The following is a 21,070-nucleotide window of genomic DNA, read 5'->3' as shown; positions in this document are numbered from 1 at the left end:
CTGGCTCCAGGGAGGAGCATATTCAAGAGCCTGGTCCTGGTCAACAGGCAACAGGAGGGGGCAGGACCTCAAGGTCAGAGAGCCACATGGGCTCCTCCCGTTCTGGGGCCAGGGAAGGATCAGCCCCACTGTCGGGAAAGCTGGCTGGCTAACCCCTTCCCACAGATGCTGTACCAGAACGACCTACACCCAACTCCCACGCTGCACCTCACCAGCAAGAACTGGATAGAAATCACAGTTCCTGAGGACGTCGGCCACGCCCTGGTGCAGATTCGGACCACAGGGCCAGGAGGCGATGGGGTCCCGGCAGAGGTTCACATCGTGCGGAACGGAGGTGCTGTATCCCCCGTCTCCCCCAGAAAGATCAGGGTCCATCCAGACGCAGGGACCATCCCAGCCCAAGCCAGTCCCCAGGGAGACAAAAGGCGATGTCAGGGACCTCGTGCAGAGTAGCCCTGCACCCGCCCTTGCCTCCTCCCTCCTCCCCAAACATCCCTGAGGGCTGAGTGCGCTCCTTGCGTGGGAATAAGAGCAAAGGTCCTACAAAACCCTGCCCGAGAAGGGCTGAGAGCACCTCCCAGTCCTGAAAGCAGTGCTCTGTGTCTCCTTAGGGAAGGTCTGGACTCTGTCCTGGGGGCGGGACAGGGATGAGCCCCTTCAGCCCATCCCGCCTGTTGGTTTCAGGCACCAGCATGATGGTGGAGAACTCCGCGGTCTGTCCAGCCCCACATCCAGACACCGCCCTCACCCACTCCATGGCAGCGCTGGTCCTTTTAGGCTACCTGCAGCTCTGATCTCGGCGCCCTGCCTCCCCACCACAGCTGGGCACCCAACCTCGATGGACAGCCAGCTGGCCCCAGTCCCTTCCCGATGCCAAGGTGGCCCAGCGCTGTGCCTGAGAACTGCTGGTTTCAAACACTGACTGTATTTACAGAGCCCTTTTTGTAGGAGGTAGGATATGTCATATTCTGCCACAGGATAGAACCCATGCAAGGATTTTTTGTTTTAGTCGAGAGGCACCAGGCAGTAACTTCCATGATGATACTGAACCTTAGGCCTGGGCCCTCTAGGGTGCCTGCATGGAAGGCAGGAAGAAGGGAGTTAGACGTGTATCTGTGTATCAGCGGAGATGGCACTCTGGGACCGCACGTGGACTCTGGCCCAGACGGCAGAGTCCTAAGCCCGGGAACACTGGACAGGAACGGGCTGAAGTGGGACAGAGCATCAGCAGCAGCATCGCTCAGTCTAAGGAGCGGTCCCGACCCGAAGACCGGGACTCTTCTTTCCCCTCTGACAGGGCAGCACGGCTGGACCCTGACACTGTCCCTGAGGACTCCCTGGAGGCGCCCCCACCCGCCCAGACGGCTGAGAACCAGTGTCCTGGTGTCAGGCCGGCAGCCCGAGCCCCACAGCTCTGGGTGGCCGTGCTCCCACTGCTGGGTGGGAGCTCCGAAGGGCTGAGAGGCTGGGCCTTCTGCTGGAAAGCTGCACCAGACTTGGCCTGAGGCACAGTCACCCTCTTAGCCAACACTGCCAACCCAACCCTGTCACCCCGAGTGACAGGAGCCACGACAGGGGGCTGGTGACTAAAGGGCTCGTCTTGGGGAGGCCCCCTACCACACCAAGACCCATCCTGCACGGTCCCTCCAGGGTCTGGGCAGGAGGCGGGACAGCTGTCGTGACCCACCCGCTTCGTCCCACAGAACGTGAGCAGTCGTTCTGTGTCTGCAGTCAGGCACCTTCCGAGAAGCCCAGAGGATAAATGCGGCTGCCCGCCCCCAGGAATGGCCCGGGCCGTTGGGCGAGCCGACCCCCACGCAGCCTCGGGTGCTGTTCTGCATTTACCCTGAAAACGAGGGGGCGAGTAAATGGGGCCCCCCGGCCTGCTCTTGGGGTGTGATGCCAGTCCCGGCACATCAGAGCTGTAAGAGGCTTAGACGTCAGCGTGCCCAGGCCCCTGCTCTACCGGGAGGAAGCGGAGGTTGGGAGGAGCAGGGCCTGCCTCTGGTCACACAGCCCGCTAGGGATGTGGAAATGGCCCTCTTCTCCCACCAGTCCCAGGCCCGTTGTCTGCCAAGGAAGGGGGCCATGCTGAATGGCCATGACCTGGTTAAGAAGGTGGTCAAGAAGGGCAGAGGGGGCTGTGAAGATCTGCTCAGGAGGCTCCGGTGGGTGATGGTGGGGTATTCGGCAGGGCTGGCTTCAGCCCACAGCATGTGCAGAGTGCCGGAGGTCCCGTCTTCCTTCACCTCCTGAACTGGCTTCTGCTGGGCCCTCAACACGCAGTGCTGGCTTGGAACCCCCTGCGCCTCTTACCCTTGCTTCAAGAAAGGCCAAAGCAAGGACAGGGATTCCCCAAATCCAGGCAGCAGTGGAGGCATAACCAGGAGATTCCAAAGTCTATGTTGTGACAGGTGACCCTTTGCGTACAGGAGCAGCAGGACAGGCATCTTGCAGGGGACAGGCCCCCTGAGCCTGGTTTCTGTAGTTTACAGTCAGAGCTCTATTTTGTTATGGTTTTTAAAATTTTTAAGTCCTGCTCTATTTTACTGGGCAGGTTTATGTTGATGTTTACCCACTACAGTTTTTTAACAATGTAAGCTCACATGCCTTCTGTGCCACCACAGTACTCACCGCCCTGCCCCTGGCCCACGGGATTGCCCCCCTGGGCCATCCGATCAAACCGTCCTCACCTGCCCCTGTCCTTCACCCCCACGCGGTGCTGGGGGCTCAGCTCCATGACTGCTCTGCCACTGCAGAGACCCAAACCCGCCCAGCGCCCAGCCTGGTCCTGCAAGGCTGTGAGGTGGCCTGTACCCCACTCTTGGAAAGGGGAATGAAAGCAGGAAACCTCCTTCCAAGGTTGCGTTGATTCTTTCTTCGTTGCCTTAGCTGCGGCAGAAGCAGGACAGTTGTCCAGATGCCGGCCAAGAGGGCTGAGCTGCTTTGGCGCAGAACCTGTGTGGCTGCAGCTGTGGCCCTAAGCTTGCTTGAAGCCAGAGACACAACCAAGAGTCTTAGTTCTGAGGGGGGGCAGACCGACCTGACCCTCTTGGAAACCCAGGAAGGATTTTTTATTAGTAACTAGGAAAACTCACCCTCCGCAACACCTGAGCCCTGTGTAGGGAGGACTTGTTTGTGGGGACTCGGAACTAGACAAAAACAGATGTTCCTGCAGGCCGAGACTTCCGGCTGAGAGCTGATTCAGACCGAATGAGACAGGTGACCTGAGGGCACGCCTCTTGGGGCAGTGGTTGCACAGGAGCTTGCGTGGAGGCGGAAGGCGACATGAGGCAACTTCTGAGTCCCTCCCTGCCCCAGAGGCCGGCCTGCCACCACCTCTGCTTGGATGGGCTGAGGCTCCCTCCTGCCGTGGTCATGCCGAGCCCTGGGCCGGCAGCCAAGGGGAACAGCCACAAGCAAGTGCTTCCCTCTGCAGCTCAGCGGCCAGTGAGTGCCTGAGGGCTGAGGGCAGAGCGTGCCTCAGGGACTGGGAGAACCTCTGCTCCACACACGTGGGGCTGGGCCTGGGGTCCCTGCCCCGGTCGGGGCTCCACCGTGCTGTTTGCCCCACAGCCCCGATGTGTGCCTCAGCCCAGAGCTCTCTCCAGATGCAGCCTCAGGGCCCAGTGGTGTCAGTGCCCAGGCTGGGCCTCAGAGGGCACAGGCGGTGCCAGACAACAGGAGGGCTGTGGACCAGGGGGTAAAGCGACAGCAGAGACGCCAGAGAGATGTCTGTGAGGAGACCTTTCCTAGGGGTCTCTGAGGAATTCTGACGGCCGTGTCTTGGGGTCTAGGTTAGGTGATGACGGGAGGGGATGCTCTAAGTGTCCCTCAGGACTGACATTCTTGGAATCAAACTGTGCTCAGCACGGGCAGTCTTGGCGTTCCTCCCTGCGGGGGGCCCCCGCGCTGCGAGGGAGTGACTGCAGTCACCGTCATTTGCGGGGGGTGGGGGGGTGGGTGCAGGTGTGGCGCGCCCCAGGCATTCTCTGCCCAGCACACGCTACTGCCCCTTGGCAGTCCCGGGAGCGGTCTGGTCTCCTCTGGGCAAGAGCCTGCGCTGACTCCAGAGTGCCTCACCCCCTTGTGTCTTCCCCGCTGGAGGACCCTGCTGGTCCTGGTCTCAGAGTGTGACCGCCTGCTGGCTCCTCTATGGAGGGGGAGCAGGGTGCTCACGCCTGGGTCTGCAGCACAGGGGTGGCGCCCTTTCACTGGCTCAGGTCAGACCAGGCTTCATCCTGGAGATGAGCGAGGAGGCCGGAGAGGCCCCTGGAGCAGCACAGGGAATCAGACGGGCACTTAAGGAGCTTCACGGAGAGCTCCACGGAAAGAGGTTCCTGGGAGTCATCTGTATGTATAGGCTTTAGGAAGGCAGGACAATAAAAGGAAAATGAAGAGGGAAAAAAGATGGGTCAGATAGCTTCCCCCAGTCCTAGGAAGCCTCATGCCATCAGATGGGGACCACCTTGCTCTGACTCCCCAGACTCCAACCGACACACCCCCTCCAGGGTCTGCATAGCTTAGAAAAGCTTGCAAGGGCAAGGGTCGGGGCTTCATCGGACCACTGTCAACTCGGCTTTTCTTAAAATGGACCCGCTCCCACTGATCTGTTATTACCTGCCTCTCTCACACTTCATGTAATGGTAGTTATTTATTGACTCTGGTAGCGGGCAGTTCTTAAATAAAGATGATTTCTCAATCTGGTGAGGCAGCTGCCACCAGCCGTGGGTGTTTTTATCCTCAGATTAAAGAGTATCTCCTTGTGTTCTCTAATGCTAGGCCTCTATCCAATACCTTCAACCTTCCGCACAGCCGGCTCTACGGAAGTCACAGCACGTGGTGCGTACTGCTGCACCCAGTGCTGCGAGGAGAGAAAAATTAGGCTGAGCGGCCTTAAGGCAGGCTCCGCAGAGCAGAGCAGAGCTCCCTGCCTGGCTGGCTCTCCCTGACAGGCGGGCAGTAAACCGTGTTCGTGTAATGATGCTGTTCTCCGCTCCCCTGCTTTTTAACGCATTTGAGGTACAGGTTCTCTTGCAGCTCAAACGTCAAGTGTTCCGATGAACTCTTAAGCTGAAATGATGTAAAGCAAAGAAGCAATTACTTTTTTTTTTTTTTGAAAAAGGGAAAATCCTCTTCAGATATCTTTCAGTTAGTGAGAACAGGTACTAATGTAGGTTTCTCATAACTCCAAAGTGGTGGAAAGTGACCTTTCAAAAAGCAGGAAGTACCTGTATTGACTCAACAGTACCAAAGGGAAGTCGTCTCCCTGCAGAGACAGAGTGACCCCCTTCTGGGAAGTGGGTGCCTCCAGCCTTGGCTCACAGCAGCCTAAAGGATTTGAATTTCTAGTCAACATTTTCCAACTACAACACTATTCTGCATTCAACATTTACCACAACATCTATTACACCCGCGACGCAGGACACACGTAGGCAGCTGTTAAAGTGTTCAGTTCTTTCAGTGCGAACCAAGTAGGGCCCTGTGCTGATTGCGCGGGAAACAAGGTGAGCGGTGGCCTGCCCAGCACAGGGAAGCCGAGGCTGACAGGGAGCCCCGAAAGGCCTTCATTCCTGCTACTTTGCACCCAAAGGGATGCTGGAACCATTGGCCACTCTGGAGCCCAAATCTTAGGCAGCCATCTCCTTGATCCTTTAAAGACAGACCACATACACAGAATTCAAAGAACTAAGTTGGGTTTGAGGCTGCACTAATGCATTTAATTGGGTTTTGTTCTCTTCCTAATTCAGTACCCTTACATCCTCAAACTAATGCAGAATGCTCTAAACCTAGAGCTGTAAGATATTCCATCTCCTGTTTGACTACTGGCTTACAACAGAATGCTGGAGAAGTTATTTAGCTCTTCTTAGGTCTTTCCATCTGTAAAATGGGAACACACTGCACCCCTCAACCATCCTCATCAAAGTAATATTAATGTTTTACGGTCCTCTTTCAAAGCAGAGCAAGCTCTCTCCTGAATGCTTCAGCAAAGTGTCCAGGTCTGAAGTGACGTTCCCCAAATCTGTACATGCCTGAACTTCACAGCTTAGAGCAGTTTGACTCACAGGATATCATCTGATCCTCACAATCACACACTTCAAAGGTGAGGACTGTGAAGGGTCAGTTAGCTTGCTCCCTTACACAGAAAGAGGACCACCCCAGGTCTTCTGAGTAACATCCCATCTGAGGCAGAGAATGGGAGAAAGGGTGTGTGGAAATTTTAAGGTCTTTTCAAAATAAGAGCAATAGTTAAAGACTCCCTATGCATGAGTATAGGCCAGTGGTTCTCAACCTTTGCTATATATACCAGAATTATCTAGAAAACGTCTGAAAGATAAAGATGCTTTTGAACACATGATTTATATGTACACAGGACACACAAATGGCCTAGAAGCAGTGGCCTTCCGGTGGCAATAGGCACATCTAGCACCCACGCCATGGTTTCTAAATACTACCTCCCACACTAAAAGGAACCAGAGCCCCTTGGAGATTCAGGTTTGGAGTGCATCTGATGCATCCTGCTGTCAACATTCAAGTCAAATGGGACCACACCAAGAGGACAAAAGAGCTGGCTTGAAGGGACTCCTGGCCAAAAGTGGGAATAATCTGAACATCAAAAATATGACAACAGTAATGGGTTATATATAATTCACTGAATAAAAAGGAGAATCCATTGAAATCTCAAAAGAATAAAAACAATAGCGCTTAAGAGAAAAATGCAGTGCCACAGATACAAGAATGAATTTAAAAATCCATCATTTTGCAATCCCTAACATGTAATAAGGCAAATATCATGGATTGCAAAACACCTGTCAATGTTTTTTTAGAAACCAGATAATCACAAGGCATCATCCCACAGATTACAAAAGGAAAACATATACAGGTATACCACTGCAGAGATCTGGCAATCACGACCTTGACCGAATGATCAAGCTCAAAATCAACAGCGGGTCACCCTGACACTGGGCCTCCCGAGGTCATGCAATAAATACATACCATTTTTGTTGGGCTCTTGTCAAAAATGTTTAAGATTCATTCCTCAGGAATCGAATCATGAGGAAATAATTGTGGGACATGTATGCAAGACAAATACCTCTTCAATATGAATGTCATGAAAAAAAGGTAGGGATCTGTTGTAAAATAAGACTTAAGAGAAATAATCAAATATGTGAAACTTCACTTGACCCTGGATCAAACTTTAAAAGTTCCAAGATTTTAGAAGCTGGGAGGAATGATGTATCAACTATACATAAGATCAGGGAATTGTTAGTGTGATAAAGTCGCTGTAGTTACACGGATCAATGTCCTTACTGAGAGATACATAAATGATTAAAGGGTAAAAGGTCACTCTGTCCATGACTCACTTTCGAGTCTTTTATGTAAAATCAATATGTATTTAGAGAGGAAGAGAATTGGAGCAAAATGTTTGCAATCAGTGAATCCAGTTAAAGGGTCTATGGGTGCCATCAAAACTTTCAACTTTTTTATGGGCTTGAATTTTTTATTTAAAATAGAATAACAGAGATCCATTGGTCATAATTTAAACTGAGTTAGCATCCTCAGATTGGGACTCAAGAATCTTATTTTTCAAAAGGTTATCTGAATGACTCAGACACATGGTCAGAGAAGATAACCACTGGTCCCAGTCTTATTTCGGCTACTTCGTCTGTACCGACAGCAAAATGAAGGGAAGAAATGCTAATTCTCTCAGAATCAGCTCAGTTGGTGACCCGAGAGCCATTTCCCTGAGGGTTCCACAAGCCAAGCCAATTATCTCAGACACAGTCCGACTGACCTCTTAAGACTGGATGTCCTGTTGAGGAAGGGAGGTACTAGCCCTCCCTCAGGGGCCCTGACTGCTCTAAATAAACCAACCTGGCCTCTCTAGTAACATAAACTTCAGGGCACTGAAGCTGCTAGGATAGGATCAGAAAGCAAGCCAAGAAACCGTTCAGGGGAAATCGACCAGCAGAAAAATCCAACGTTTCGCCAATTTAGCCCTGAGCACGGAGGCTTCACCTGGGAGGTGTAAGGGTGGCAAATGACTTACTAACATTCAGTGACTGTCTCTTACACACTCGAGGCTGCAGTCGTCATCACCCTCAGCTCTGCCACAAATGGGCATATGCTGCGAACAAAGCAGTTTGTTCAATGTCTGTTCTAAAAACTCTGGTGTGAGTTTAACCCAAAACCAGACTGACTATGGTTGGACAATTTAAACAACTGACAAGAAATTTTACACTAAAGAGCAGAAAAGGTTAGGTCTCCGTAGTTACTGTGAATTATTTTATTGAAGAGGAAAAAACTGCTTTCACGAGAAAAGGTATCATATCCTTCTACATGATTATACTGCTCAGAAGGGAGATCACGGTAGGAGGCATACAAGCTGTAAAGGGCAGAAAATGAATGCAAATGTGGAAGACACTACTCGTCCCAGGAGTAGGGAGATGCCTGCAGTCAGGCTTACCAGGTACCCGGTGGGCAGGGAAGAGCTGGAAGAGGTCCACCCAGGACACAGTCAAAGAGTCTTGCCCACAGCCACCATCATGCTGCCTGTCCCACACGCTCCGCTCAGCTCTTTGGTAACGCAAGTCTCCCTCTTAGCCAGCCCACAAGCAGGCAGCCAGAACACTCCCCTGAAAACCTAGTCTGGCTTCCTGAGCATCCCGCCCTTTGGCAGCAAGGCTTGTAACGTCTCAAGGCTGGCACTGCTGTGCATCACCCTCAGCCTGCCGCACAGCGCGATGCTCACCAACACACCACCAGTCACGCCACTGGCAACTCCTATTCCCACAGCTATGGCCACCTTCTTTTTCCACGGTGGGTGCTGAGGCCTCGAGTAGTTGTCCAGATTCACTTCCAGGCCCTCGTTCACTAACTTCTGATCCTCAGTAAGGGACTGATAGAAATTCAGGTTCACCAAATTAGGAGGAAGGACCCTCAGCCCAAAATAGAGCCTCTTGACAAGTCTCAAGTTTTTTAACAGCTGCACATCACACCGGTAGGTCCCAGAGTCATACTCTTGAATGGACTGAAACTTTATAAAGTAGGAACTGGCTCGGAAGGGTCTGAAGACTTCATCATCAGTTGAGATGATTCCCCGAGCAAGTCTCCAGGTGAATCGGAAAGCTTCCTGCCCGATCTCCAGGATGTCTGGACTCAGACAGCTCAGCTTAAATTCCTTCCCTATGAGAAGGGTGAAATGGAGCATTCCACAGAGCCAGTTGGTCAGACATTCCAGGCGCTGAGACGTACACTTCCTCCTCACTCCATCAGGGCCCACCTCACAGACAGTCTCTTCCTTAAAGCCAAGGCCACAGGTGACGGTACAGGCTGTGGTATTGACAGTTACTCTCCCCACAGCTTCTTGCAGTTTCTCAGGGATGGCCAGCATTTTAGGTGAAGTCACCACCAAAGGTAGACAGAAGGCCAACACCAGGCTCCCAAGGATGAAACTACTGGCCAAAATCCTCATGTCTTAGCAGGCATTTCACTACCCTCAGCCAACACCTTAGAGGTTTCCAGCTAAATCCACCACCATGTCATAACTCAATTCCTTTGACATAAGAGAGCCTTCAGAGTCAAAAGACATGATGCATTCATTGTCAATAAAAAATTACAATTAAAGTCCAGTCCTTCTTAACAGGTGAGGCCACAGGCAGACAAAAGGCACAATACTGCTGCTTTACTATCTGTTTGCTAACGACCACCTTCCCAAAGTCTTCACTCTTTTCACATCTTTTTAATGAATTTAAATCCCCCTCTTGGGAAGACAGATGAAAAGCCTTCAGAAGCTGAAGTGAATTTCCAAATAACCTCAATGCCCACTGAGGCTATACTGTTCCTCACCCTTCCCAAATTGTGGGGTCTGAATTCAAACGTTCCAAAATCCCCGTTACATCTGAGCAAATAAGAAATCAAATACTAACTCTAAAAAAAGAGAAGATTAATTTGAATTAAGCTATCATCACTTTTAAATGCTCCTAAACCTTCTATTAAAAGGATTAAGGACTCTGGACTAAGATGCAAGTGACTTTCTCTTCCTGAATTTGTTTCCTCCTTTGTAAATTAAGAACTCCTTGCCTATTTCAGGAAGGTCACTTTGAGCATCATATGATAAACTGTACCTGAAAACACTTTGTAAAGTGTGAAACACTCTTCATGTGTAAGGAATTTTAAAGAGAAATGAAAATTCAGGAAGGCAAGGGCCACGAGGTCTTCTAGAATCAATGCTTAGCAAGACAGACAATATTAAATGCAGTTTCTCACTTGCAGGCACTCTTCCTTCCCAAGGTAACAAAAGATATATTCTGAGGGAGAGGATACCTAAATCTCCCTGCCTCTCAGTCTAGTCCGTCCACCCCACAAAACGCGGAAGGAGTTCATAATTCACTTGGGTCAAGGTTGCTAGGAAACAGCTGTGATGTCAAAAAGATTCTCAGTCACCTAACAGGGAAGATTTGTAAATAGACACTCAGATTTAGAGATGATTAAAATCAAAGACTTAAATATTCTTATTCTTTAGAAGACAGTTAAGTATTCAGTGGATTTCAAAGCTATTTAATTTAGGCAGGAAAAGTGCTCATGAAGAGGAATTTATTATCTGCAGTTACACTTTAAGAAAGGTCCCCGGGAGGCAGGAGGCGCCTCACAAGTGTTTCTGTGAGCTCTGGAGTGTCTCCCAGCACTGCAGCCTCTGCAGTGTAGTCTCACGCTTACTGAGCACAAGAATCTGAAGAGGGGTCACTCCTAAATGATCTGACACTAACTTGCTTTGTTCTTTTAATATGATATTGTCCAGAGGCAGAGATCTAGACTACCAGGCCACCTCTCAGCCCTTCCAGCTCTGTATTTCCATATAGAAAAGATCGATTAATAACATTAACCAAGTAAGCTGTATTTTCTGTTGCACAGAGTGAAGAGGCTGGTGACTTTCAGAAGTGATCAGTTGTCTACAAGCAAACACCTACACCTGTTCTTTAATAAACATCCGATTTTATTTACAAAGCATTAAAGCTTCAGCAAGAAGTACCCGAGGCTAAGTCTCCTCTCATACAAAACTACAGGACATTAAAAAACACTGAGAGGATGGGGGTGGGGGTGGGGGTGGGTGACAGAAGGGAAAAAAGAATATGCATATATTGTACAAATCTAGAGAAAAACTGAAATGGACACAAGGTTTCAGGAGCTGAAAACAATTCCAGAAGCATAAATAATTATAAGGAGCTGCTACCAGACACTCTGGCAGGGCTGACGTTGATTTTTCTCAGGAGCCAGTTTAGGAGGCGGACAGAGCCTGAACATCCAAATGCTCAGGCAGAGGACACCCAGCTGCTTTGCAGAAATAAGGCAAAGGCCGCCTGTATCACACAGTTTGCATACTACTACAGTGTACAGTAGAGACAGAAATAAAATGGAAACAATGTCCGCAAAACAAAAACATGCCTAGCGACCCACCTACCAATCTCAACCACTGGTCTGATATGAAACAGGAAATGAAATTCACAAAAGGAGCATCTGAGGAAAAGGCAGTGGCATCTAGAAATATAGACATCTGGCCACTGGTTCAGGGAGAGCTCTTCAACTACTGAACATTTTGGTTCTAGAGACGGAATGGAAGAGACTCTTGCTGATGTGTTCTACTTTGATTTCTATGCTAAAATCCAAAAAGCAATCAACTTGTTTGGCTACCTATTGAAGCAACCACCAATTGAAAGAGATTTCCCAATAAGCACAGTGTTTAACTCTCCTTTGAAAATACCGTGAAAATGATGATCCAGACTGAGCACTTCCAGTCAGCTCAAACTCTGCTCAGAGGGGCTGGAGCGCCTTCTGCACACCTGCTTTCTTCACTCTGGATTTTTGGAGAATTTCAAACACCTGGGGGACACAGCCATTCAATCTGCTACTTTTTATACAAAGAACAGCAAAAGCAAAAATTAAAAAATTTTAAAAGCTGAGCAACCTTTCACAGAAAGGAAGTGACTGGAAACACATAGGAAGGAAAAGGAGCATGGATATAAGGAGGGGAAACGCAGTGACTGATGGGAAGGGCAGATGTCCACAAGCAATGATAAAAAAAAAGGTTCCTTGATTTTTTTATTTGAATTGTGCTGTTGCTGCCTTGATTATGGACGGTTTTATTTTAGTCCTTGCATAGATTCCCCCACCCCAGTATAAAATAAGCTTGTTCAGAGACACCCCAGTTTGTTTCTGTCTCTGGAAGCCAGTACAGGTAAAGCAATATAAACTACTAATGTTTCTTTGCTGGAGACAAGTGAAACTAGCTATCTTCATAAACCATGATTGAATGAACCAATACTAGAGAGAAACATGCAATGAAAAGAAAACCAAGAAAAATCCTGACCCTCTTACAGCCCAGCTTCTTGAGCAAAATGTTACAGAATGTTCAAAAGAGGGGGCCTTTCTTATCTCTCTTTCAGAAAATCTGAACTCTTTCAAGCACTTTCTTTTCTGCCCATCCTTTGTAACAGATTATGTAAATATAGGAGGCATCTGGTGAGTAGGTAACTTTAAAAATGGAGGGAAGAATGTGCAAACCAAAGTTTCTTCTAGGATACAGGCAGCAAAATTTCAGGTAAAAATAAGTCACTCAAGGACATGCACTGAGGAGCGAAGGCCAGTAGGAGATAGGAAGTGAGGAGCCAAAACGGTGCTGGGCACAGGGGAGGCAGGCGAGCAGACCAGCAATCTCCTCCAGCAACACAACGAGCATTTAAACGCAGAGAGTCACAACTCCTGTTTGATGTCTTCACAAATCCTCATTCCTGAGAGTCTATTTGGACTTATGCTTGAAAGGGAAGGGACATATACTCTTCTTCCATAATTCACTTCTTCATTCGAACATAAAATTCACTCCTTCCACCTCCTGGGTGGAAGACAGAGGCCTTTGTTTTAAATTAAAGTCAATCTCAGATGACTGACCACAGTGTCCAGAGGCCACATGATGGCAAAGTACGGAAGAATGAAGAACTTCAAGGGTCTTCATAACAGTTCTGAGATTGCTCCTCCTGCTAAAGAGATTAGAAATAAAAAGATTTCTTTAGTATCAACTTAGACCAGTTACTTTCAAGAACAGAAATACTGATGGGTGCTAAAAGATGCATTCCAAGCAAACATAAGCTAAGAACACCCCACCCCTCCACTTTAAGTTGAAACCAACTCCAACTCCCAATTACCCTTTACCGAAGCAACAAATGATTCAAATCCCAAACCATGCCCCCAGGACTTTTCTCAGCGATGACCCCAAAGGGAGAACAAGGGCAAAATGATCAGACTTCTACACATTTCAAGCTGCTAACCATTCTCCAAGGTGTTAATAATGCTTCATATTTCAGAAAGAGAAGTGAGCAAAGGACAGGAAATTCTAGGGTACTGCATCTTTCAATCTTTCATACTTTAGACTAATTCACCATTAAATGATTAACAATGAGCAAAACACCCTTTTTCAAACACCCCTGTTCCTTAAGTGATACCCTCAACTCCTCAGAATGCAGGATGTGGCGAAACGTTAATGAAAACCACTGCTGGCATTGCTGTGCACCAAGAACTGATTAATAAATAAAACCCTAAATAGTGAAACGAACACTTCCCTGGTCACTCCACAGAAGCTGTTCAATCTCTGAAAGACATCCTGAAATGGGCTGCTGTGAAATACTAACTAAGAAGTGGAAAAAGAGAACAAGGTGAAGAAAAGTCCTCCCAGTGTTATCTGGAATGGAGAAGAACATGCTACTTGAAGGGAAAATGGTTTAAAATAATTGCCCAAGCTATTAAAAAAAAAAAAAAAAAAAAGAGTACCTACTTATAATTTGCTTTTAACCTGATTTTTAAAGTGCAAGCACATATGAAAACTGGCAATAAAAATAAATTCCAATTTGCTTGAGAACAGACTGAAACTCTCCTGGGTGCTACATGTTAAAAATATTTCCAGGCAGGAATACCGGAATAGGTCGCCATTTCCTTCTCCAAGGGATCTTTCCACATCTGGGATCGAACCCATGTCTTCTGCACTGGCAAGCTGACTGTTAGCACTGAGCCACCTGGGAAGCCCCAGAGGTGTATTTAAGCTTTTCAGATCTTTCAACATGAAATGTAATGATTAACCTCTTGATTTTTAAGATAATCTGAGCTAAAAGCATCTACTCCACAGGACTTTAAATACTTTAAGGCTAGCTTTCATGATCATTCCCACAGGTACTCTGACCAATCTAATTTTAAGTTTAAAAACAAGACACAACATTGACATTTTAAGCCTAAATCATAAAAGGAAAAAGTGGTGTGTATTTTATAATGGGCACTCAAGATGATTAATAAGCTACATTATACTGCTTATCTGAGGTCAGCCTTCTTTCCTGTGAACAGACCAAAAACAAAGTTTGTTGAGGCGTCAGGCAACAAACCAAAACCAGAGCAGCAGATCTAGGAGGAAGACAAGACACACAGAACAGCAGCAAAGCAGGTCTCCAGGTGAATTAAAATTTGCTCCGAGTGTTATTTAGCTGCAACATAACAAATCTCCAGTAATAAAAAATTTAAAAAAATTCAGCTCACAGTGAACAACTGCTATTGTTACCTCCCCAAAACAGCTAAGCCAGAAAACACTGGATATTAATCTTCAAGCATTATCTCAGTCAGATAATAAGACCACACAGAATGACAATACCCAACTAGCCATCTAAGATTCTGATCTTAGCAGGAATTCACAGATGAGTCTTTGAGAGAACGATCATGTCTTTAAAGGAAAGGGGCTGGGGGAAAGCCCCTACCAACCACTGAAAATCATCAGGCGCACTAAATGAACAGGATAAGGTTCAGAGGCGCTGGGCGCGGGGCCAGAACCTGGAGTGCAGTGGCACACCACAGGCAGGGGAGTCTGAGGCGGCCCGTGGGCCTCAGAGGTGCCAGCTCCACTCAGCCTGGCCTCTGCCGCCCTCGAGAGATCTCGAGCACCATCCCGCGCCCTTCAGGCCCGCCGTCCCACAAGGCCTTTAGGCCCCATACGTGACAAACCACAGCTTTGTCACCCTTACGACTGATGGTGCTCACTGCCAAGGAGCCCTACTTCTTGGGCAATCCTTGAGTGGTCACGGGCCAACAGGGACTCTGGTGGTTCTGCTCACACCTCAAGTTTTGATCCTGAAGACTGTCCTCTGGAGAGTGTAAGGTAACTAGGGGGAATCTGACAGACGGAGCAATGCTGATACAGACTTTCTGAGAAGTCCCCAGCTCAGTTTCCCTCAAGCTTCACTGACGGGCCCTACCACACACAGTGTGTCGTCATGGATGTGGGTCCACTGGTCCCATCCAATGCTGATGAGCTGTCTGACAGGGAAGAATTTTCGAGCCCCGGATTCCAGACGGCTAGACTACTTCTACCGGTGCTCTACTGGTCTTCCAAGTGTCCCCCGAAATGCATAATCTCCTGCTGCAACGTGCAACAGACTATAGCAGCTTTGTCAGGACTAATCGGCACTTACTGAACAGTTTCTTCAGTTAACTGATCAATTATTCATAGTAACAAGCAGCTGGCATTTATCCAACTTGAGCAGTAGCCTACACCTGTAATCCTGCCTTCAAACAATTTGGCTCTAATGCAAAACTAGGACATTTGTGGGGAAGCAAAGTCCACAAAGCACTGAATATGCAAATACTGTACACCCATCAGACTGAACTGATCTTTGAGGATGGTTCAGCCTCAGCCACTATTCATTTCTTAATATCTGGTGGAAAATCCACAATGACAGCATGCCGCTGCTTCACTGAAAACTTCCAAGATGTGGAAGAATGTGAGACGTGGGTTTTTATACCTCAAAGGCCCTGGGGAGCCACGCGAAAATCAACAGCATGTGTTAGCCAGCCTCTGGGCCCTCCAAAATGGTACGGGATGAAGCCCCACCCAAAGAAATCCACACAAAAGATATGACAGGTTGTCCTGAAACGGACACCTCTGATGGCCCACTATGATACTCAGTGTAAGCACTCTCCCCCAGAGTCACAGTTTTCACAAAGACCCACACGGCAGTTAGTGGCTAAGGCCCTCTAAGGAAGGGCTGGCAATAAACCACAAAGCCCCTTGGGGGCTTTTTAACAATCCTGCTCCTCAGCATACTCTGGGGTTTCATCTGGCCATTTCGGAGATTTCCATATAGGAAAAGGCCAAGGAACCAAGGCAAGAGAAGAAGATGGGAAGAAGGGAGTATAGATCATCCAGGCAAGTATGCAATGTACACAGTCATGTCGTTCTTCAGTTGCTCAGTCCTGTCCGACTCTTTACAACCCCACGGACTGCAGCACGCCAGGCTTCCTTGTCCTTCTCTATCTCCCAGTTTGTTCTTGTCCATTGAGTCAATGATGCCATCTGACCATCGCATCCTGTCTCCCTCAATCGTTCCCACATCAGGTTCCTTTCCAATGAGTCGGCTCTTCACACCAGGTGGCAAAAGTATTGGAGCTTCAGCATGAGTCCTTCCAATGAATATTCAGGACTGATTTCCTTTAGCATTGACTGGTTTGATCTCCTTGCCATCCAAGGGACTCTCAAGAGTCTTCTCCAGCGCCACAGTTTGAAAGCATCAATTCTTTGGCGCTCAGCCTTCTGTATGGTTCAAATCTATATATGACTACTGGAAAAACCACAGTTTTGACTATATAGACCTTTGTCTGCAAAGTGATGTCTCTGCTTTTTAATACACTGCCTAGGTTTGTCACAGTTTTTCTTCCAAGGACCAAGTGTCTTTTAATTTCATGGCTGCAGTCACTGTTTACAGTGATTCTGGAACCCCCAACATAAAGTCTGTCACTGTTCCCATTGTTTCCCATCTGTTTGCCATGAAGTGATGGCACCAGATGCCATGCTCTGAGTTTTTTGAATGTTGAGCTTTAAAAGCCAGTTTTTTCATTCTCAAGTGCCCACCAGAGCAAGAAGCAGCTTTCCCCCGCCAGTCAGTCCCTCCCATCAGCAATCCTGCACAAGTCTCTTATCCTCATTCATCAGAGGGCAGACAGAAGAAATGAGAACTTTAATACATGGCCCACAGAATGAGAACCACCATCACAGAAAACTAACTGAAATGATCACATGGACCACAGCCTCGTGTAACCCAGTGAAGCTATGCGCCATGCCGTGCAGGGCCACCCAAGACAGGTGGGTCAGGGTGGAGAGTTCTGACAAAACCTGGTCCACTGGAGAAGGGAATAGCAAACCACTTCAGCATTCTTCCCTTGAGAACCCCAAACAGTATGATCATGAAAAGCTGGTAAAATGTTTGCAGTAATTTAGGTAATTCTTTTGTCTGTGTTCTAGGAAAGCACATCCTCACTCTGGCCTTGTTATGTACAAGTCTCCCCTAGTCCTTTTAAAGGATGAAGTCATTAAAATAGCTGCCTCTATTTAAGGCTGACCAACTGAAGTGCCTAATAACAATAATGTAGAAAAGAAAAATCCAGTCTGAAGCACCCTGCTATTTCAAGACACAAGTTTTAGCCTTTAAGGAGGTTTTAACCCTCTTTTAACCTTGTCAGCTAAGTGAGTGGGAATAAACTCCTATAGGCCCTTGATGATGATAACCAAAGGAGCTCTGAAATGCTGACATGTACAAACACTATGTATTTTACACCTACCTCAAAATTTCAATGCATTATTTTGAGAACTTAAGGGAATAAAAGAACCCGTTCATTTAGGGCTAAGTTAACTTTGCAACATTCTGATTTTCAGTGTTATTTAGATGTTTTTGAGGCATAGTTGAAAAATACCAGTGCTCTTATACGCTGAGCCATAAAACACAGAGTACTTCATGGGACCTTTGACAAAAGCCCAACGTGGAAAATGCCAAAAATATTTAGTTACTATTAATGGCCATAAGAAAAATCTGGTTTTTAAAAACTTTAAATGGTTTATTTACCATATACTTAGTATTAAAAGAGCAATGGTTAATTACATACAGATTCTGAAGATGCTGGGAAACTATGTCAGAGTATTTAAATTAATTCAACATGTTTGCCAACACTTTAAATCATCCTGAAGCAATTTAGCTTTTGGGGCCAGGGAAATTGATTTAAACTTTAAGTAGTTTCTTCTGTAGTAGCATCAGCTTATGCAAGAAATGGGTTATAGAAGGATCATTTTTATTTACATTAGTCAATTACTGACCTGAAGTCTTCGTTAGCAATACCCAAGTAACTTGTTCTAGGGTATTTTTTAAAATACGCAGACACGGCCCTAAATGGACTGAATGTGGAGGCGACAGACCAGTGGAGTACCATGGATACTGCTGCTGGGGAAGAAACGCTAGTGCTCTAGTGGTACAGTGTAGGACTGTGAAAACCTAGTGAGTTTGAGGGGGGATTCTCAAAATGATGAGTCACTGAGTCTGTTCCAGCTTCTCTGTAGAAGAGAATTCCCTTTCACAATGATAAACTGGCTTAAGGAATTCTGGTTTGCATTCTAGCGCATATCATCACATTTGGATTAACGTAATTAGAATTTTTAATATGGTGGGAAAACCCCCTCAAATATAACCACTGACATATTGTTAGTCCTGCCTCTGAACTTATAGACGTAGCCACAGAAAACTGAGACCGCCGTGTTAACTAAAGCAGCGCCTAAAAAAAGTTTCCAAACCCACAATGTTTAAGCAGAATTAAACCCTAAATTGATCACTATTTTCCAAACAAAAGACCCTCAGCCTAGATTCACAAGTATTTGATAGGAAACTGAAACTGTTCTCCCTCCTCCAACAAAAATCCCTCAAACCTAGAAAAGTGAGAAAAACTCGGTAAGTATCAAGAAGCTTAGGTATTAAGAAGCTACAAAGTTTGTCTTTTGGATAATCTCTTGTTTTGTTCTGTTTTTTTTTTTTTTTTAGATAAAACCTCATCTTCTTCCTTAATATGACAGTACTACTAACAACTCCATCATTGTTTCTAAAATACTGAGAGAGAGAAAAACACCACCTCTGGGATTTGAACAATTTGAAGAGAGAGAAAAAAGATGATACAGTTTAACAGTCAGGGGCTGTATAAAGAAGCTCATATTTCTGGTTACCTGCCTGGATCTTTAAGACAAAACAAAAAACATAGGAGCAAATACAGATGAAAATATTAATTAAACGAGGGGTTCTTACCCTTTTTGGGGTCATGGATTCCTAAAGGAATCTTGTGAAATGTATAAGCATCTTCCCCACAAAAATATTCACACAATATTTTGCACATAAAATAAAGGGAATGGAGAGCCCCTGAAATATAGTTGCAGACCCAAGGTTAAGAGCCACTGAATTAAGCCAAATCTGATTTAGCCTGCCCTTGGCAGCAGCTTAAAACTCAAAGATCTTCTGCCACTGGGGAAAAGGAGGGAAGATGTTTGGGAAGTAGTTAGGCACAGTAGGACTTTGGAATATTAAGAGAGAGCTAGACCAGACATCAACATTTAGAAATTATTCAAGTGTAGCAGGTAGTTAATGCTGTTAAAAAAGAATTTTTGAGGGGGGAAAAAAGGATCAAGGGAATGCAGATCCCTGAAACCTAGTTACAGACCCAAGGTTAACAGCCACTGAATGAAGCCAAATCTGGTTGAGCTGCCCTTGGCAGCAGCTTAAAACTTGGAGAATTATCTGCCACTGGAGAAAAGGAAGGAAAGAAGGAAAAAATGTTGCAGTTAAACGGAGTCAGGGGCTGTACAAAGCAAGGCCACGAAGAAAGCCAGACAGTGCTCCCAATGTGTCCTTACCTGTCAAGGGCTGGCTGAGCTCCGCCTGCACTTTACCCTTCGCTGATCCTTCCAGAGGTAAACCTCTGTCCCCTTTGTAGAGTTTCGGTTTAAATGGAGAATCTTTCTCTTTACCTTTTGATCCTTTAGGCCGGCCTGCTTGCTTCTTCTTGGATTTGCCATCCCCCTTCACACCCAGTAGTGGATGGACTTCTGTAAAAGGACACATAGGCATGGAAAGGAATCCACACGTCACCCCAACCAAGCACATGCATGCTGCCTACCCATGAGCAAAGAGTTTTGCTCTTGTGTCCCAAGTCCACTAACACAGGAAGAAAAGTTTGTTTTGTTTATTAATTATAATAAATACTATAAAACAGCAGCCATAACATGAGAAATAGCTGCTTGGCCAAAAGGCACACACAGCCTATATGGTTCACACCAAACTATAGCAGCTCTCTTAAAGCTCAACATTCAGAAAACTAAGATCATGGCATCTGGTCCCATCATTTCATGGGAAATAGATGGGGAAACAGTGGAAACAGTGTCAGACTTTATTTGGGGGGGCTCCAAAATCACTGCAGATGGTGACTGCAGCCATGAAATTAAAAGACGCTTACTCCTTGGAAGAAAAGTTATGACCAACCTAGATAGCATATTCAAAAGCATAGATATTACTTTGCCAACAAAGGTCCATCTAGTCAAGGCTATGGTTTTTCCAGTGGTCACGTATGGATGTGAAAGCTGGACTGTGAAGAAAGCTGAGCACCGAAGAATTGATGCTTTTGAACTGTGGTGTTGGAGAAGACTCTTGAGAGTCCCTTGGACTGCAAGGAGATCCCACCAGTCCATCATAAAGGAGACCAGTTCTGGGGGTTCATTGGAAGGACTGATGCTGAGGCTGAAACTCCAATACTCTGGCCACCTCATGCGAAGAGTTGACTCACTGGAAAAGACCCTGATGCTGGGAGGAATTGGGGGCAGGAGGAGAAGGGGACAACAGAGGATGAGATGGCTGGATGGCATCACCGACTCGATGCACATGAGTTTGGGTGAACTCTGGGAGTTGGTGATGGACAGGGAGGCCTGGCGTGCTGCGATTCATGGGGTCGCAAAGAGTCAGACATGACTGAGCGACTCAACTGACTGGCAGCAGCTCTAAATAGAAAAGGGAGATCAAAGACCTACTGGTACTTTATCACACAAGTCAGAACAGGAATGCACACGTACACACGGGCACATGAAAGCACAAAGTGCGTGGGCTTTGGAGCTCAGTAGGCCAGGGCAAGAATCCAGACCCTACCATGTGATTAAAAAGGCTTCTAGAATTAAGACTGTCCAGGT

The 21,070-nt window shown here is 46.9% G+C and overlaps 3 protein-coding genes across 6 annotated transcripts in view; 1 reads left to right on the top strand and 2 right to left on the bottom strand.

The window, feature by feature from the left end:
* Nucleotides 1–4,746, top strand: part of CNTN2 (contactin 2) — a 33,123-nt gene extending 28,377 nt beyond the window's left edge. The window contains exons 22-23 of the mRNA XM_040262992.1: nt 166–334; nt 685–4,746. Of these exons, the coding sequence (XP_040118926.1) occupies nt 166–334; nt 685–794 (279 nt within the window). The 3' untranslated portion in view covers nt 795–4,746. The remainder of the gene's footprint in view (nt 1–165; nt 335–684) is intronic.
* A 1,595-nt stretch (nt 4,747–6,341) lies between these two features.
* TMEM81 (transmembrane protein 81) lies at nt 6,342–11,575 on the bottom strand. The gene has a single exon (XM_040262991.1). The coding sequence runs from the start codon at nt 9,473–9,475 to the stop codon at nt 8,645–8,647; it is 831 nt and encodes a 276-aa protein (XP_040118925.1). The 5' UTR covers nt 9,476–11,575; the 3' UTR covers nt 6,342–8,644.
* Nucleotides 11,576–12,071: 496 nt separating this feature from the next.
* The window catches only part of RBBP5 (RB binding protein 5, histone lysine methyltransferase complex subunit), a 39,325-nt gene continuing 30,326 nt past the window's right edge, over nt 12,072–21,070 (bottom strand). Inside the window, exons 13-14 of one of the 4 annotated variants that reach the window (XM_040262986.1) lie at nt 19,748–19,939; nt 12,072–13,034 (exon numbers count right to left, since the gene is read on the bottom strand). In XM_040262986.1, the coding sequence (XP_040118920.1) occupies nt 13,006–13,034; nt 19,748–19,939 (221 nt within the window). In that variant the 3' untranslated portion in view covers nt 12,072–13,005. The remainder of the gene's footprint in view (nt 13,035–19,747; nt 19,940–21,070) is intronic. The other 3 variants (XM_040262989.1, XM_040262987.1, XM_040262988.1) reach the window with 3 other exon arrangements.

The sequence above is a fragment of the Oryx dammah genome, unplaced genomic scaffold, assembly GCF_014754425.2.
Source record: "Oryx dammah isolate SB20612 unplaced genomic scaffold, SCBI_Odam_1.1 HiC_scaffold_21, whole genome shotgun sequence".
NCBI classification, from domain to species: Eukaryota; Metazoa; Chordata; class Mammalia; order Artiodactyla; family Bovidae; genus Oryx; species Oryx dammah.
Note: the sequence above shows the minus strand (reverse complement) of the source record. Positions and strands in the feature narration are given on the sequence as shown.